This window comes from Silene latifolia, chromosome 2 (genome assembly GCF_048544455.1).
Source record: "Silene latifolia isolate original U9 population chromosome 2, ASM4854445v1, whole genome shotgun sequence".
In the NCBI taxonomy this organism is placed as follows: Eukaryota; Viridiplantae; Streptophyta; class Magnoliopsida; order Caryophyllales; family Caryophyllaceae; genus Silene; species Silene latifolia.
Genome location: NC_133527.1, coordinates 88,009,652 through 88,028,434, shown reverse-complemented (window position 1 = coordinate 88,028,434; position 18,783 = coordinate 88,009,652). Strand labels below are relative to the sequence as shown.

The following is an 18,783-nucleotide window of genomic DNA, read 5'->3' as shown; positions in this document are numbered from 1 at the left end:
TGCTCTTCTAATTACAAAGGGTGCTGGTTTTCGCAGTACATATTTTACTCATCGCAGAACACTATGAACAATTATACCCTCCCATTTCCCCTCTCTAATTTCTCTCTAAATTATTCTCTCTAATTTCAACTAGTCCAATTTCATCCTTCATTTCAAAGCTCTCGAATTGTTTCTACTACAATTTCGAGTTCCAATTAATAAAATTGCAGTAGCAAAGTCTCCGTCAATGTAGCGCCAAATTGTTTCTTCGAAGAGGTTATCGACCTCTTGATGAAAATCGGTTTCAAGCGATTTCAATCGATGTTTCTTCGAAGAGGTTATCAACCTCTTGTTGATGAAAATCGGTTTCAATCAATGTTTCTTCGAAGAAGTCACAATAAATTAATCACACACCAATCATCAAATTCTTGCAATTTAAGTTATTTACAGTCACTAAGATTCCTAACTGACTGAATTTATACACACAATGCAATTTTACAAATCATCATCATTCCCCCAAAACATACAAACTCAGTCGTTGTCTAGCTCTTGAACAATGGAGTATGTGTCAATGTGGTTGCTTCAACAAGTCAGGGGGAGAGGAGGACGTGTTCCAACGGAGGGGCAGGAGAGGTGAAGGAAGTGAGGGGGAGGAGAGGTGAAGGAAGTGCGGCGGTGGCGAGTGGGCGTTGGCTGAGCACTAGTACGGTGGTGTGCAAGGTGAGCGAAAATCGGAATGGTGGACAGGTTGGCACGAGGGGAGACGGAGATGGCGGCATGGTGGTCAGTTGCCTGAGATCTAGCGGTGGGTGGGGATGTACAGTGGTGGTGGTGGTGGTGGCGGCGGTGGGGTGGATGTAGTACTGCAGTGGCTTCAATTTTCGTGGTTTTTTCTTCTTTTTTCTTAACGTAGTACATCAGTTTTTTAAGTGAGGGTATGAAATGGAAATTAGTTGGTAAAATGTATTGTGATGAGTCTAAATCTCAGTTATTTTGGGTGATTTACTGTACTTAATCCCTTTTTAAAACCAACTTTGACTAAATCAAATTAAATGTAAACAACCCGAATAATGACTACAAAATTGCATTTGTCATATTGAAGATTATGAATATGTTGATGATGCAATGTCAGGAAGGTCAAACGAGTTAGGTGGTCAGTGTTTGCTAAGACCTTTGCCTTGCTCTTGTATGGACGTCAAATCACAAATGTGGGAGGAAATTCAAGCAAGGTTAGTGCTGAACACATCATACAACCATCTTATTTTAGTTTTTCTCCGCAATTCATCATGTCTAACACTGGTAAGGCAAACATGTTCACAACTCCCAGGTCATATATATTATTATGTAGAAACTCTTCTCTGTCAAAATGCTATAAATAATTTATTTACAATAGTAATGCGAATGACAAATAAAACAGACCCAAGAAATTATGGTTCCCCCCATTGAGAGTGAAATAATCGGAAAAATACAAAACTAGAAACACCATTTGGTCATTTGAGAATCCTACCTGAGTGTTGCTCAGCATGAACCAACCCTACTGTCACTTGGTTCCATTTGCCTCCTTAACTGTGTTGTCCTAGATTCATCAATATAATTCTGATAAATGTAAGAGGCGAATCCCCACAGTGCCTGCAACATAGCAATAATCTTGACACCGTTCATCTTGTCGTGGAAAGCAATCACAGAAGCAATAGGGCCCACAGCCAAAGCCACTGTACTAATGACGTTTGAAAATAAAGACGAAACCAGAAAGATCAAGCCCACAACACCCACAGAACACATCTGCCAACACACGGCAGTCCATACCAGAGTCATCACATAGGAAACTTTGCCGGAATGGAAACTATGCATTTCGCCTGACAAAGTATTCCATTGCCCACTTGCAAAGAGTCCTACAATAGAAGCAAGAGTGGCAACTATCGATGTGTAGATTTGCATCTCTAGAACTACCGAAAATGTTTCTTTCTTGAGTGCCTTTTCAAAGGTAAGCTGCATGAGTGAAAGGAGTAGCGAGTAAATAGCTGAGGCACCGAGAGTGCACAAAAATCCGACAACGTATTGTGACCTAGTTACTCCTTCAGGTGCATCAGAACTCTCGTTTACCCCAAGTAGAGCAGCAGAGTATGAAAGAATGACCACAGCATTCAGAATCAAGGGGGTGAACTTCTGGGAATTGATGAAGAAAGCAAAGACAGCATTGAAAGCTAATTGAGTAGCACAAATGAGAGAATAGGTTGAGGCAGAGAGATATAAGAGCCCTTTTGAGTACAAGAAATTGTCAGAAGCGAGTACTAGTCCTAGAGCAATATAGATCAGGCAAATGTACTTTCCAGATAATGCGCCTGAAGGGGTTGAAGAACTTGGTGAGGATGGCAAGAAGAGAAGAGGTATAAAAAGAATAGGAAAACCAGCTGTTTGAACAAGGGTGGCCATAAATGTGCTTGAGCCACCTTGATCATAATAAAATCTACCTAAAAGTACAGCAGCAGTTTGTCCAGCAACTAAGAAGAAAACATTGAGTCCCACCAAAAGCCACCATTGGCAACGGGTTAGCTTGTGAAGTACAGGAAGCTCAGACTGCGTCCTATCTTTGGCGAAGATTGAGTCTCCAACATCTGCAATTAGACATTTTAGTAACTTTATTAGATAGTAGTCTGTGTAGATAATAGTTACCCTTCAAAGCAGAGGTGACGTTTATGTTAATATGTTATGCAGCTGCAAATGAGTAAATGACCCACTGCTCACTGAAACTGAGTAACAATAAGTAAAGCAAGGGACATAATGGTAAACTCAAGGTGATTAAAAATGAAAATTGTACTACAGGAACAGGAACAGGAACATTCAGTTCCAAGGATAAAGAATTAAACAACTGCGTGATAAATTGAGATTCCATTATAGACAGTCAAAAACTACTCTCCTGTTACTAACCATCATTAACAAAAATATCGTCTATTCCGCTTATCGGCTACTAGGACAGATAACTTCCCTTACCTTTGAAGTTGTCACAAGTTTCTTTTCAGGGCAAATAACCTAATCAACTACATGTTGTATCAGAAAACAATCAGTAGTAAGATTAGCTACACATTGACCTCAGAGGCATTAATTTACGACCCAGAAACCCTAAACATTTATACTGGATTAATACAAGCTTTAGAAGAGCTGTCTATGCTTGTCACAATTTCAGTTTCCATCGTTTTCACGGCAACAACCCTCCAAAGAAACACTAGGGTTTCCGTCCAAATCAAATATTTTCATGAAAAGTAAACAAATGATTAGGACGGACGGAGGGACTAATGATGACCAAGAGAATAACCACATATCACACAAACTATGCACAAATGATGATAATCAAGTCAATTTCATAAGTAAGTAATAATAATTTGAAATTTGTAGTTACTAAAATAAGTACTACTCAAATTTTGCAATTCGTATTTTGGACCGGGACTTTTAAATCCTGGTTCAGCCACTTATTATTTTGATAAAAAGGCAAAAGGGAAGAAAGAAATTACCAGAGATAGCCATGAGGAAAGAAGAGGGGGGGAGGAAAAGGAGTGGCAGGAAGACAGGAGAACAATAGTTTGAGAGGGTTGGTTATAGAGTTTGTAGTGGCAGTCAAAAGCAGGATCAACATTCTACGCCAGCTTTTTTTTTATTTTACTTTTTTCACAAAAATAAATGTGACTTTTGATTTTGTTTTAATATTTTATGATACTAGTTTTAACCCGTGCAAAAATTGCACGGGATTGCTTATTAAACTTGTTTTAGATACTGTTTGACTAAATTGCAAAAATTTAAAAACGGAATTCCATAAAATTATATTCTAAAGTTATAGTTTGTTATATAATTCCATATACACAAATTCTCATTGAAAACGGGTCTTATCCGTCACATTTGAAATCGGATAGTGCCCTCTCACAATATGAAAGTGACACTATCCATGAGATTTTGTGTTCTTGTTTAGCAAATCTTTTACTTTTTTAATAATTTTTTTTAAGAATTTTCTGTGGTGTATTAATTTATGTGGTGTTTAAATTATTAATTTAAAAGAATAATTTGATAAATGAGTTTGATCAAATTAATATTCTCTTTAATGTGCGATTTGTTTCTCCAGCATATGATATCGCTCGGACGAAATTCATCATAGTTGTTTGTCAAAGATTAATTTTTTTAATTGTTTCACATTATGTAGTTAAATTGAAATTTTGTGTGATTAATTGGATAAGTGAGATTATTTTCTGATCAATTTGTCGGCTTAATTGTTTAACACTAAGATTAGTCCGCGTTTTTGGTTGCACAGATCTGAGCACTTGCGGTATAATTCATTATAAAAAAAATTATTGTACTTTATTATTATTGTTGTTATTGTAATTTATTATTGTGTAAAAATTAAGACGGAACTATTTTTGAGTTACGTATAAAACCTAACCGTAAATATTTACGTACAAAATGATTTTTTTAGAAATTAATCCACATTCTTTGCGGTGGGTCCCACTTTTATTTTTATTTTTTTAAAGGTTGAATGTGGTGATGTGGATGAAGGAGGAGGGGTTAAATGTTCTTCTATTTATTAAGATAAGATTTTATTTTATACTCCGTATATACTTTTTGACTCAGAAGTCACAAGCCAGGTAGCATCAAAACGGACACGGACACGTGGTACGGCGTCTCATGAAATTTAGGACACGGGACATGCTATTTAAATTTAATAAAAATATATATTTTATAGTTATTTGTATTTGATATTAAATTTACATAATTAAAGGTAAAATTTGACCTTGACTATAACTAATTCCTATTGTCCACCTAAACTCATCTTATAATCAATCTCTTTTGACATTTTATTCCTCGTCTAAATTATAGGCGTGTGTCCGACGAGTGTCGGGTATCTGGGTGTCGGACACGGCGTCGAACACGGAACGGCTAGTTAGGAGGAGTGTCCGTGCTACCTAGGTCACAAGGACAAATAAAACCTTTTTTTTTAAATAAATATATTGACTGGAAACAAACGTAATTCGGCGCAGTCATTCAGTGGTTTTCACATATTGTGTACATAATAGTTAAAGTTAAAATATTGTTTTCTAAGAATACTTATCACAAATCAATCAATCAATCAATATCTATCTATATTAATAAAGGAAGCTTTTTTCTAGCGATTAGAAAGAGTCCAATGTTTTAAGACTACGTAAATTATTTTTTAATGAAAACATCTTAAGAGATAATAAACAGATATGTAAAATTTATTTTATATCAGAGAAAAATAATATTTTATCTCATTATATTGTTAATTAAAAGCTTAGTAATCATGAAAGTATTAAATTAATTTTTTTTTTGGTATAAGTATTAAATTAATTTGATGTGTATGTGTAACGTTTTTGGATTATGGGTTATTGTGTTTCAATTGGACTAGGCATGTCTAATATAAAACTTTAAAATAAAAGATAAAAGATAGAATTGTCACAATTGAATTTGAACTGGTTAGTCAATAGATTTTTATATTTTTTGGTTCACAAATCCTAAATCAATCTAATTGCTACCTCTTTTAAAGGACTATAAATATAGTGTTTTTAGATTCACCCCACCCATAATAATTTTACTATTTACGTTTCTTTGTTTTAGGCATGTAGATTAGTTTGTTTTCCAGTATTATAGCCATTAACCTTTTACGTGTCATGTTAATTGTCACAAATAATATACATTCATTATTTATAATTTTATACAATATATTATTGTGATGTCTAATTTTGTGCCTTTTATGATTTTTCAGGAGCAATGAAAGGTAGTCATCGAAAGATCAAGAGTTGATGTTGCAATAAGATTCTACAAGTATTTGTTTACTATGCTAATGATGACGATATTGATGGTAAGTCGATTACTACACCCTCTTATTTAGAACATTGTTAACAATATATAGACTAACTTGACATGTATAGTGAGTGTAAGCTAGCCTTTCAATTATACCATATCAATCGTTGATCTTACACTTTTACTTCCTAAATTAAAAAAAATTGACACGTCGACGAAAGAGTGATTTATTATTAACAATAAAAGAGTGATGTTTATACAAATGGACCGTCTTCTCACGATACAAGATCGTCTCACACAATAACTATTAATGTTTGTATTATTAATATTTTTTTAGGGATATATTATTAATATTATTGATATAATTTCATGCAAATTAATTGTCTCTAATCGTTTTCCTTGCATCTTCGAGTATCTATATATACTAACAGAAATAAAGCATATGTGACTCAAAGTATTGACATTGATTCTTTATTTTTCTTTCTTTGCAGGACAATATGTTTACATCTTAATGGACTACTTGCATTATTGCTGTATACTTCTATAATGTCAATGACTAATTAATAACATCATGCATACGCAAAAGCTAAGGACCCATAGTCGTCGTGATTTTATTTTTTTTCGAGTAGATTCACTTTTCTGAATAACTTTCAAACTTGGAAGAGTCCATTATTTTGGGACATGCTAAATCCCGCACACATTTTTACTCAATCCCGCACATTTTTCCCACTAATCCCGAGTTTACCCCTCTCATTTCTCCCCCTCACCAAAAATAAAATAAAATAAAATTATGTAACATTCAACCACCACATATCATCTTCTTCCCCTAAGTGCCTTTACCCTTCCCTCCGACCACCACTCTCCCGCCCCCTCCCAGCACTGACAACACCTTCCCACGCCCCTCCCGTCGCCAACCACCCCATATCCTCTCCCTCACCGCACAGTCGATGGCCGCTCCACACCTAACAGTCAGATCTGGTAGCCGCCGTGCCTAACTCCCGACGCCAACCACCGTCCACGCCTGTCCTCTCCCTTACCCAATTCCTCGTCGACCACCCTACTGAAACGGACGACCGCGCGCCAACAATCAGTTTCCTTGGCAACGAAAATCAAAACCCTAATTGAATTTATTTTTTAAATAATCAAGCAATCGATATAAAGACATGTGTATTGATAAAATTGTCGATAAAGGTGATAAATTACTTGTGATATGTGTAAAATTAAGATCTATTATAGTCGAATTATTAACAAATTATTCTGTTTTTGAGAGAAAGAGAGGGGGGAGAGAGGGGGAGGAGAGAACTTTTTTCAACTTTTGTGAGATGAAGGATAGAATTGGAATAATGAGATAAAGTGTGTGGGATTCAGTAAAAGGATGTGCGGAATTTAGCAAATGCGATTATTTTTTATGAATTTAACAGTTAAAAACATTTATTAGTTAGAGATAAAGTTTTGAATTAACTCAATAATGTTAGGCGTTTCTGATAAAAAAAGTTAAATGGTTTTAAAAGTCACACTATTGCAAGAATTTATAAAGTTAATGATTTTTCATATAATTTTTACGTAATCTCATGAGATAGAGTTTACCAAATATAGAAATAGAGTTGGAGTAGAATCTCAATAGTAGCTATCTTACAATGTTATATTAGTTATACGTAAATACAAGATGTCATAATTAACCACAAGCTAATAGAGATGCAAAGTCAACTTAGGAGTACATGAATATAACAATGTTGATAGAGGTGTTTTTTGTAGTATTAGTCTATTAGAGACACGTACTTAACTTTTCTTAACTATCTATAGTAATTTATTGAGCTCCACTACTCTACGATAAAAATGTGATAATCCATGAATTTGATCAAAAGTCAAATCCTACCTTGAATTTTATTTAGACAGACACCTACCCTGAATTTTGTGAATGGAACATTATAAACGCAATTTAACCAATCGAGCGATATTAGAGCGTTAGATAAAACATTCTCCGAGTTGAGATAAACAATAAAACATAATTAAAACCGTTATAAAATATTCTAACAAGTGGTCCGTGCATCGCACAATCTTTTTATATAATAAGATTGTGTCACAACGTAATGAAATTGATCACTCAAACTGTCGCATGCAAAGAAGAAGTGAAATGTATCTACTTTTACGCAAATTACATGAAAGTATATGCTTGGTTCGAGTATTTTAATTCTTACAAAAGCACCAAACAATGCCCATGCATCGCAATTAATTTTTAATAATGTTACACTAGATCATAATCAGTATGCAACAATAAATATTCGAGTCGAGTTATACCTGAGTCGGGTTAATTCGGGTTCAGATCATGCTCAGATCTACCGGGTTAATTTTATTGGGTTTAATTAAGTCAATAACCATTGATATGGAATTTGTTTAGACTTGCAAAGCTCTCCCACTAACCTTTAAGATTAAATTTAACGTTATTATCGTCCTATAAACTCAACTCCAAGTTTTAGGTTAATTTATGTCATCCAATTTTCTACAAGTTAAGCTTTTATAGGTTCAAGTCAGCTCATATAAGTTCAATTCAACTTCTATAAGTCCAATAAAGTTTTATATGTTCAGTACAGCAAAATTAAGTGCCTGTAAAAGAACAAGGCCTTAGAGTATTATTACATCATGTCATAGGATATTACAAATTGGCCCGGGCATCGCCCGGGCATTAAATCTAGTATATAACTAAAGAAGGCTTTTTTTTTCTAATTATACTATTAGCATTAGAATTAGGAGATAATTAATTATTTACAATTTTTCTATTATAATTAGGAATGTAAGTTTTCTATTAGAAATGAGAATTAATTAATTATTTTACCATTTTCCTATTAGAAATAGGAAATAAATTAACAATTTATTAAGGCTTTTTTTCCTAATTATACTATTAGAATTAGGAGATAATAATTATTTAAAATTTTTCTATTATAACTAGGATTATGATTTTCCTATTAGAAATGAGAATTAATTAATTATTTTACAATTTTATTATTAGAAACAGGAAATAATTTAATTATCTACAATTTATTAATATTAAAAAATTATTTATTAGTATTTGTTAACTTTTTATTAAATTAGTAGGAAAAAAACCTTTGATATATTTATAATATCTAATTTTATAACAACTTCCGATTAAAAAAATGAGGTGTTATGAGGCTAAAGGCCCTAGACCGAACTGGGTTGTGACAAATGTGCATGCGTAATACGTACTACATGGAATTTACTCATGTAAAGAGTAAAATGAACGCTGGAATATGCCCCTACGTCTTTTGTTATTGCTAATGCCATATTTAATTATACATAATACGAAGTTTATTTTTCAAATGTCGTATGTATTTCTCCTACTAATTTTAAAGTTATTTCCCTCACAATACGCTTGAACTTCTATTGATAATTTATTATTATATTATTTACATTCATTTGTCATTATATAAAAGTATATTAATCAAAATTTAAATAAGATATTCACAAATTATTGATAAGTACAAAGTTTTATATCTATTTTTCAAGGAGTATTAAAAGATAAAGAAAGTTGATGCTAATTTGCGAATCAAAATATCATATTATGACAAATCAGTAAATGTTTTGAAAAACTTTATTGTGCGATTGTTTTACAATTTAAAGTAAAAATGGTATCACGAGTAATAAAATAGATTTGAATGAGGCTTGAAGATAAATTAGATACACTTATTATAGAAATATGTATAAGGTTAAGATTCAATTCAAGCAACAATCAACATTAAAAAAAAAGTCATGAAAAACACATAAAAGGGTAAGAGTAGTCTTTCCCTAACATAGTGAAGACCGTCTCTCTCCAGCTTTTCTTCTGACAAATTTACATGCATAAAAAATGGTACTATTCAATTATATTGAGCAAACTAATTATTGTTGATGCTATATATTTTTTTTGTGTGTAAATTGAGCACATCATCACTATAATTTAGGGAGAGATATGAATTGGGGAAGGGTGAGACATATTCGTCATGCATAATACGAAACTTTAACCACCTTTAGGCAAAAATATAAAAATAAAGGGAAAAATTTAAACGTAAAAGGGGGTCACGTACTTGCCAACTTTTCTATAGTTCTCTGCCAAATTAATATTCTCATGAAGTTTATGACATTTATTTCATATTAATAAAAAAATGATTATACTGCTTCCTACAATTTGTGATTTATAACTTTTAGCTAACTTATTTGAACTTGCTTAAATTTATATATTTTAAGTGAAGAATATTAATTATAAATATGATAAAGATAAAGTTTGATCTTTAATTTCCTCAGAGATAAAAAAAACTCAATTTTTATTTTCTAATAATATACTAATTAAAGGTCATAATGTAAAACAGGAAATTACACCACAATCTACTATTTCAATATGTCGATGATCAAAACTCAAAATAGCATATTTTTTATTTAAATAGTGTAAAACTCTCAAAATGCTAAAAAAAATGTTCAATCTGTCGTTATAAGTTTATGCATTTTTTTTTGTCATGTTCAACTTAATCTTTACGGGATGTAAAAATGATGAAGTTCACAAAGTAGATGTTAGTTTTCTGTTAGTTAGATGGACTTTTCAAGAGAGAGATAAAAGCTTTGCATTTTACACCGTTTTATGTGTGAACCGAAGGGATTAAGTAGTGGGCTAAAGGTTGTTTCGAGTGGGAATGAGGTTGATTGCGACAAGTTGGTTGACTAAAGTTTTTCCTTACTAGATCTAAAAAGGGGATAATAATTATGAGATAATATAATTTGAAGAAAAAAAAAACAATAAAAATGAGATGGAGGTAGTAAGATTTATTTATGCAAAATTAAATAAATAGCAAAGTTCGTGTATATATATAGTATTCAAACTTATTCAGTTTACAAACATAGTACCCAAACACTTTGTTTGAGTATCTGGAATGGAGGTAGGGGAGGGGACGAGAAAAAGGCTAGGAAAGGAAGGGAGAGAGATAAGAGGGAAGATTGCTTCTTAATATTTTCTTTGTTGAAGGAGAAATAAATTGTCTTCGATAAGGGAGACGAGGATACATATCATCAGGAGTAAAGATTGGTGTTTCATGGAGGTGAATGTGATTAATGACTTCTTAGATGTAAAACGTGGAAGAAAGGTAGTGATAATGGTAGTGGATTGGAGGTTGTTTCAAGTAGTAAGAACTAATCACAGTTGCTGTTGTTTTATTTTGTGGGTAAATTAGTGGGGTGGAGGGAGGGTGCATTTGTGAAGGGTGATGAGTTTAACGAGGATAGTGATAATAAATAAGGTTATTTATCAGCAAAATATCGCTTGCATTAAAACATATAAGTAACATGAATAATAACAACAAAACTCAAAAGATCATACTGATAAACTTAATACCCCATCAATCGAAATTAAAGTAAAATCTTAATTCTAACAACATTGTCAAGAGCAAGGGTTAGTTTTCATTGGATTGTGGATTTTTCTAGAAGTAGGGTTTAGTTTTTCACTTGATTGGATAAATTTGAGAGAAATTTCGAAGACAAGGATCGATCTTTCGAGGGATGAGATTGTTTTAGATCATGTGTGTGAATAGAGAAAAAAAATAAGGGTCTGCGTGAAAGATTTTGTTTCAAATGAGAAGATATGGGGGGGGGGGGCAAGACTATTGTTATAGGGGGTGTCATAAGCAGCCCTACCCATGTATTGCGTTGGAATTTGATTCATATTCAAATGTACGTCTATAGTTTGACCGGGAGATATAATATTTAACTACCTGTAAATGTTTTTACGTAACTACCATTTGACCCAATAATGATTAAGTTATGGTTGTTATTCTAAAGAAGGAGATTTGTTGCATCATTGAATTGATTATGCAAAGTAGATATTATTGTTTTCCTTGACCAATTGAAAAACAAACAGCTATTAATGAACAAAATCTAAAAACTCTCAGTCCCAAATATCATATATATAAACTTCATATTGGTTTTATTTTCCTAAAAAAACAACACATGTCGAGAGCAAAGGTTAGTTTCCATTGGATGGTGGATTTTTCTAGAAGTAGGGGTTTAGTTTTTCACTTGTTTGGATAAATTTCAAATAAGTTTCAGAGATAAGGATCGATCTTTCAAGGGATGAGATTGTTTAGATCATGTGTGTGAATAGGGAAGAAAAATAGGGGTCTGCATGAAAGATTTTGTTTCAAATGAGAAGATGGGGGTCAAGACTATTGCTGGGGGGGGGGGGGGGTCATAAGCAACCGTAGCTATGTAGTATTGCGTCGGAATTTGGTTCACATTCAAACGTACTTCTATAATTTGAAAGGGAGATATAACATTCTAAGATTTCTAACTACCTCTAAATGTTTTTACATAATTACAATTTGATCCAGCAATGATTAAATTATGGTTGTTATTCGAAAGGAGATTTGTTGCATCATTGAGTTGATTATGCAGGATAGATATTATTGTTTTCCTTGACCAATTAAAAACAAACGGGTATTAATGAACAAATTCTAAAAACTATCAGTCCAAATATCATATATATAAACTTCATATTGGTTTATTTTCCTTAAAAAAAAGTATATATTAATCAAACACTCTTTTATTCTTATGTCAATATTATATTAACGGGAATTATTTGTTGGTCATGCGGCATACATAAAATTTTAGACATGAACGATGTACTATATGTCTATATTCCATTTTATTGTGAAATTTATCACACATTATTTTAATATCCGTGCAACGCACGGGCAAGAAAAGTAGTTCTCATTATAGACGGACACTATCCGTCTATACGTATAGACGGATACCATTTTCCCTTACAAAATACCCATTTGTCATAAAGTGGGAAGCACATGGGGGGTGTCCCACCTTGTCCTCCTACCCATTTTATTAGAGGTTTTTACCCGTCTGTTCGCCCCACCCGTCTATACCAAGACATTCACAATACTTATTTATTTTCAGCAGATCAATTTTAGGGTAAAGCAAATGAAATTAAGCAACAAGTTGCAGGGTGGAGTCCAAAAATATTACCACTTTAAACATATTACACTCGTTTTTTTACTTTAGACGGATATATCCGTCTATAATAAGACTGATTGTAGTAACATTTACGAAGTAGTTGCTAAAGAATGTACAAGATAACTTAAACAGTCCCAAAACAATGTAAAGGTAAAACCTCTCATATAATAGTACTCCCTCCGTCCCAATTAATAGTTTACACTTTTTTTTAGTGTGTTATACTTTTCTTTTTTAGTAAATAAACCAACTTGTGGGTGGGAACCATTACATTTCCTCCCCTTTTCAAGTTTCTTTTGATTTTTTTAATAATTATAAATTCATTTCTCTCTTCTTACCTTAATAATCGTGTATAAAGTAATTGTAAACTATTGACCGGGACGGAGGGAGTAGTTGTTATGGAGTATAATTTTATTTAATCCAGTTTTTTTCTCTTTTTAGTTAACTACGATAGATTTGCATAAATGCACGGTAGTTTTTAAATTATACGAAGTAGTATTATATAGAGAGGTTCACAATTAAATTAACAACATACTAAACAATGTCAAACTTACAATGGTTATAATCAATGCTTGCACAATTAATGTAATAAAACATAATATTTTGTTATAAAATAAGAAATAGAGAAGAAATGGTAGAGAGAACTTAGAGAGAAATAAGCAAATCGATTGAGAGAGTTAAGAGAGTTATCTATTATTCATCACATATGGGGTATATATAATACATAGATGATGAGTTTATCAACACCCTAGTTACATGAATAATGGGTATAAGCCCAATGGACATCCATCTAACTAGTGTTTCATCACACTCCCCCGGATGTACATTACTGAAGAACATGCCTTGTTAAAACCTTACTAAAAAAACCCTATGGGAAAAACCACTAGTATGGAAAAAGAGTACAATATTACTCTAGCACGCAAAGTAATAAGTTGCCTCATTAAAACCTTTATATAGAAAACCCAATGGACAAAACCATAGATAAGGAAAAAGAGTACAGCGCGTGCACACTCCCCCCGATGATTACATCACATGTAAAACGTCAATTCAACTCATGATGTGACAAACTTTCTCGATCTTGAAAATAGCTGTCATCGTACTTAATCAACTTGATATATGTCTTCAATTAATAGGAATCGTTGATTGCTTCAAATTTCATAATATAAAGATAGTCATAACGATTTTTGCGTCTTCACTTCAAATAATCTTGTCACTTTTGTAATACTACAATTTACTTTCAAAGATCATATCATCAACAATAATGTACATGCATATGATATGTGTCTAACTTACTAAGTTCTAAACTATATGATATGAAGTAATGCAACGATGTAATAGAAAAATAAAATGCAAATGCCTAACTTAGTCTCTACATATGCATATGATAACTCGATAATGCAAACTGTACAATTTTATTTTCAATATCCATGATTTGGGTGGATTTCAGGTTTATGAGCTCATAACCATAAGTATGTCGACGGCCAAATGGACGTTGATAGGACAAAGAGTTGGTCGTCACACATCCAATCAAACACAATTTATAACTTCACAAACAACTCTACAATTAGTAAAGAGGCAAGTAAAGGTCGGATCCCAAGGGACGGGAATTGAGATGAGATTTCTATTAAAACTAGTGGTGTCTTAGGGGTGTCACAATTTGGGTTGATGTAGAAGGTCACTAACTAAATAGCAATGAAAATAAATAAGCAAGATGAAATGAAAGGGTTGTAAACAATTGATAAAAAGCACTAGGGTATCATGGGGTCATAGGGAAATCATGAGAATTGATCATACAAACATGTTCTCAAATTATAAGCAAGCAATTATTGTTGTGATGGATTGAGTTGGGTTATATCTTACAATCCTAGGAAATTTTGGGTCCCGGAGCCGAATCGATTAGATTGTACAACACCTACAAGTCGACTTAGTCTTTCCTACTCAACAACATGCATGGTCTAATGAGACTCGAGTTGGTTTATGTCTTACAAGTCTCATTGAAAAGATAGGTGATGGGTAAAAAATGCAAGGATTCATAGGCTCACATTTCATCAAACATAACATGTGCATGAGTTGAGATCAAAACAAGCAAGCAAATAAACCATGAAAGCATATTAATTTAAGCACGAATCATTCCCCATGTTGGTTTCCCCTAATTACTCATTAACCCTAGCTAGGTCATTACTCACTCATTATCATGTTGATCATGCTAGCAAGGTTGTCAATCATACCAACAAAATGAAACATGATGAACAAATGAAAGTAATTAACAATAATTAAAAAGGGATTAAGAGAATTATACCTACTAATGAGTCCAATAATAAAGCAAAGAATAAAAGAAGTACTTGATGCTTGATTGAGAGGTTGTCAATCTCCCAATAATAACCCAAATAATCTTCAATTACCCAAAATAAAGGATGAACAAAAGAGAGATTAAGGAAATAAAACTTGTATTAAAACTTGATTAATTGTTGATTACAATACTAAAGAGAGAATTGATTGATATTAACTACTCTAATAATTGATACGAAGAACATGTTCTTCTAATTAGACTAATGGGGTATTTATAGTGGAAATTAGGTGGATGCATTAGGGTTAACTAAGGGCTAAACTAGTAATTACACTTTTTAGATTGAGCAGGGAGACGCCGGTATTTTTCGAAGGAAGGGCTTCTTTCTTTGAAGTTTGAAGAAACGGATTTGTGCTGGGCTGGAATCCGTGCGTCTTAGGCACGGGACGGGCGAATTCAGGAGCTTCTGCCCGGGTGTCTTCAAGGGAATCCGGGCGTCTTCTGGGCTTGCTGCCCGGGCGTCTTTGAAGGAAGACGCACGGATTGTGCTGTGGAGGACGGGCGTCTTCCAGTCAATCCGCACGGGTTGCTGGACAGTTTCATTTCTTTCTTCTTTTCTTCCTTTCCTTCATAAAATCCTTGGAGATTTCCTTGGGGATGCAAGGATCCTTCCTCAACATTGCTCAACTATTATAGTATGTACAAAGGCCTTCTAATCTTGTCTCTCCTTGATGCTTGGTCATTGAATTCAATCAATTTAGTCTCGTTTTGTCATGAAAATGCAAGATTCGCACTCCTTTCCTACCAAGGGATCAAAATCTCAAAGAATATGCAAAACAAAGAACTAAAGACAATAAATGACCCAAATATGCACTAAAAAGCATGGGAACAAGGCTAATTCGGGGGCTAAATATGCGATAATTATGGTCACATCAAATATCCCCAAACCGAACCTTTGCTCGTCCCGAGTAAATAGGTGACAAAGACTAGGACCATTACTTAAACTAACCTAATAACATAGCCGATATGAGACAATTAGCGGGTCTCACTCCGCCCCTTCAACTCACAACAAGACAACCATGAGGTAGGATGCCTTCTTGCAAGGCAAGGTGGGTCTTGCCAAAATGGCGACACATCCAAACATTAAGCACACAAAATCAAATAATGGATGCATCTACAAAAGGAATAGCCACTTTCTCATCAAGTGGCGGAGGCAACTAATAGAGAACAAATTTAAGAGCATATTATCCTTCACAAATACTAGTTCAACAAATTACTAAGGCTAAGAGGATGGCACTAAATCACCTCCAAATGGTGTTAAACTAGACTACTTTCGTCCTCAATTTCCAAATGCTTTCGTCAAGAGCGATCGGATGGTGGTGGAATGATGATCCCTATGATGCTAGTAGCATATGACATGACAAGTCTCGAATTCTCTACAAAAGTAAAGGTCATGGATCGTCCCAAGCTCGACAAAGTGGCTTGACAAAAAGGCTTTTTGGGAATGAAATGCTCAAATCGTTGTAAACAAAGGGTGGATATGACTAGTATTCAAAATTTGACCTCATTCAACTTTCACATTTCAAAAATTAGAGATGGAGTTTGTCCCTTCCGGGCTAGTGTCCTTTGCTTTCGCCAATCGCTTATTAGGCAACCGGTTAACCTCTAGACAATAGCTTTTCGGGGTGATAGTCACTCTGTCTCTGGGCGGTTGAATTCACAACCGTGTGGGGGCCCAATTCAATGGATCTCTCTCCAAAGCACATCGAAGTGGTACGCCTCCATCAAAACAACTAAAATTTCTCAACATTTCAACATTTCATAACATTTGAGGTTTCCTTAGCAATAAATTACTTCCACATAACAAAATTTTCGAAATGATCACTTCAAACTTATTGATAGAAAAGTATTTTTGGGTTGCCTTACCACAAGGTCAATCAAGGTCACCTAGACAAGTTAACCAAGTCCACATCGCATCACGGGGTTGGAAAAGGTGACTCACATGCAAACCCTTGACTAGGCTTTGGGTCATGGGTCAAAAGACACTAGTATGACACAACCTATGGTGTTTTACAACCATTCTAGTAGGCAAAGTCTTAAGTTGAAAAAGTATTTGTAATGGCTTAGTTGCTCTTGTCAAAGTTCTCAATTAGGCACTTTTCAAAATATTTCATCTAAATGCAATTATATGCCATGATGCAACTATTATATACATCTTAATGCAAGTGATTCTATCAACTAATATGACATATAAACTAAATGCAAGTCCTAAGTTCACATTTTTATACCGCATCAATCAAAATAAAGCCACATAGTCATTAACATAAAGAGGAGAAAGGAGATTGGAAAGATCATACCATGCGGTCTTCACGATCCTCATGTCTCGGATGTGGCGTAGTCAATCAATGTGAACATGGATAGAACAAACACATATATACAATAATATATACAAGACTACACTAAAAAGGAAATAAACATGTTTTTGGGTTTTTCAATTTTCAAATTTTTACGGTTTTTCGAAAATTTTCAATTTTTTTGGATTTTTGAATAAAAATTAAGTTAGAATTCCCCATCCCTACACTAATATGGTCATTGTCCTCAATGGCCAAAATGATGGAAAATTATGCAAACCTGATGCATGATTTCTACACTAAATGCAAGCTACACTAATCTACACTACATGATGCATGGTTTTTGTTTATGACGGAGAGGATAATTTAGATTACCTCCCGTTGTGTATGCATTAACTTCCCCAAACCGATCTAGACATTATTGCTAATGTCCTAAGGTTGGGTGTAGTTCATGCACACACTATGCAATGCATGAAACTAATTTTGTCATTTTGGATTTTGAAAGGTGGGAACAATAAAATGAGAACACCTCAATGGGGCCGAGGTGTTAGGACTACTCCAACAATGATCAAGATTAATAAATAGAACAAAGAGAGAAATAGACAAACCTCAAGAGGGTAGGAGCCTCTAAAGCTTGCTAATCTTCCATCATATCATGATTATCATCACCTTCCTCACTAGAAGCGGTGTCATCGCCACTTTATTCTTCACTTTCTTCTTCACCTTGCTCATCATCCTCTTCTCCTTCTTCACTAGCTTCTTCATCAATGTTATCATCAACCTCTTCATTACCGAAAACCTCATTATCACCCGGAACAACCCTAGATGCACTCGAAAAGAAGACTTCCCTATCCGCCCAACTAGGCAAAGGACATGATGGGTCAAGTAGTCCTTGCCTAGCTAAATGAAGGAGGGGTGGATATTGGGCTAAGTAAGCATTTTTCCGATCCTCGAAAGCTTGCTTGTGCATCTCTTGCATGAGAAGAGTCAAATAATCATTTCTTGCTTCAACGCCTTTAGGCTTGAACTCTTGGTACTCGAAAGGATAGGTTGGTGTGACAATGGAAGAGGAGGGCATTTCAATTTCACCCTTTTGTTGTCGGATAATGTACTCGGCCTTTTTTGAAAGGGGAAGTAGATAGTTGGTCCGGTGGACACTTAATCGACAAATCTTTGAAGGCAAAGTGAAAGATCTAGCCTCACTAGTGAGCCATCCATACTTGGTGTCAAGAGGGTTATGGGTAACCCACTTGTACTTGTATATCATAGTATTAATATCAATGAGATGACCACCCTCTTTCGCCTCATACTTGGTATCTTTGTTGAAGTTTGGATCAAAGTATTTATCTAGGATAGTGACTAGGCCTC

General features: G+C 34.1%; 1 protein-coding gene across 2 annotated transcripts; it reads right to left on the bottom strand.

Annotated features, from left to right (window-relative positions):
• Positions 1 to 1,290: 1,290 nt before the first annotated feature.
• LOC141642838 (putative purine permease 11) lies at positions 1,291 to 3,605 on the bottom strand. 2 transcript variants are annotated; one of them, XM_074451783.1, is made up of 3 exons: positions 3,489 to 3,593; positions 2,451 to 2,594; positions 1,291 to 2,321 (listed from the first exon to the last, which is right to left on the bottom strand). In XM_074451783.1, the coding sequence occupies exons 1-3, from the start codon at positions 3,499 to 3,501 to the stop codon at positions 1,498 to 1,500; spliced, it is 981 nt and encodes a 326-aa protein (XP_074307884.1). In that variant the 5' UTR covers positions 3,502 to 3,593; the 3' UTR covers positions 1,291 to 1,497. The 2 variants fall into 2 exon arrangements, with proteins under 2 accessions (XP_074307884.1, XP_074307883.1); XM_074451782.1 differs by having other exon boundaries at positions 1,291 to 2,594; positions 3,489 to 3,605.
• Positions 3,606 to 18,783: the final 15,178 nt, after the last annotated feature.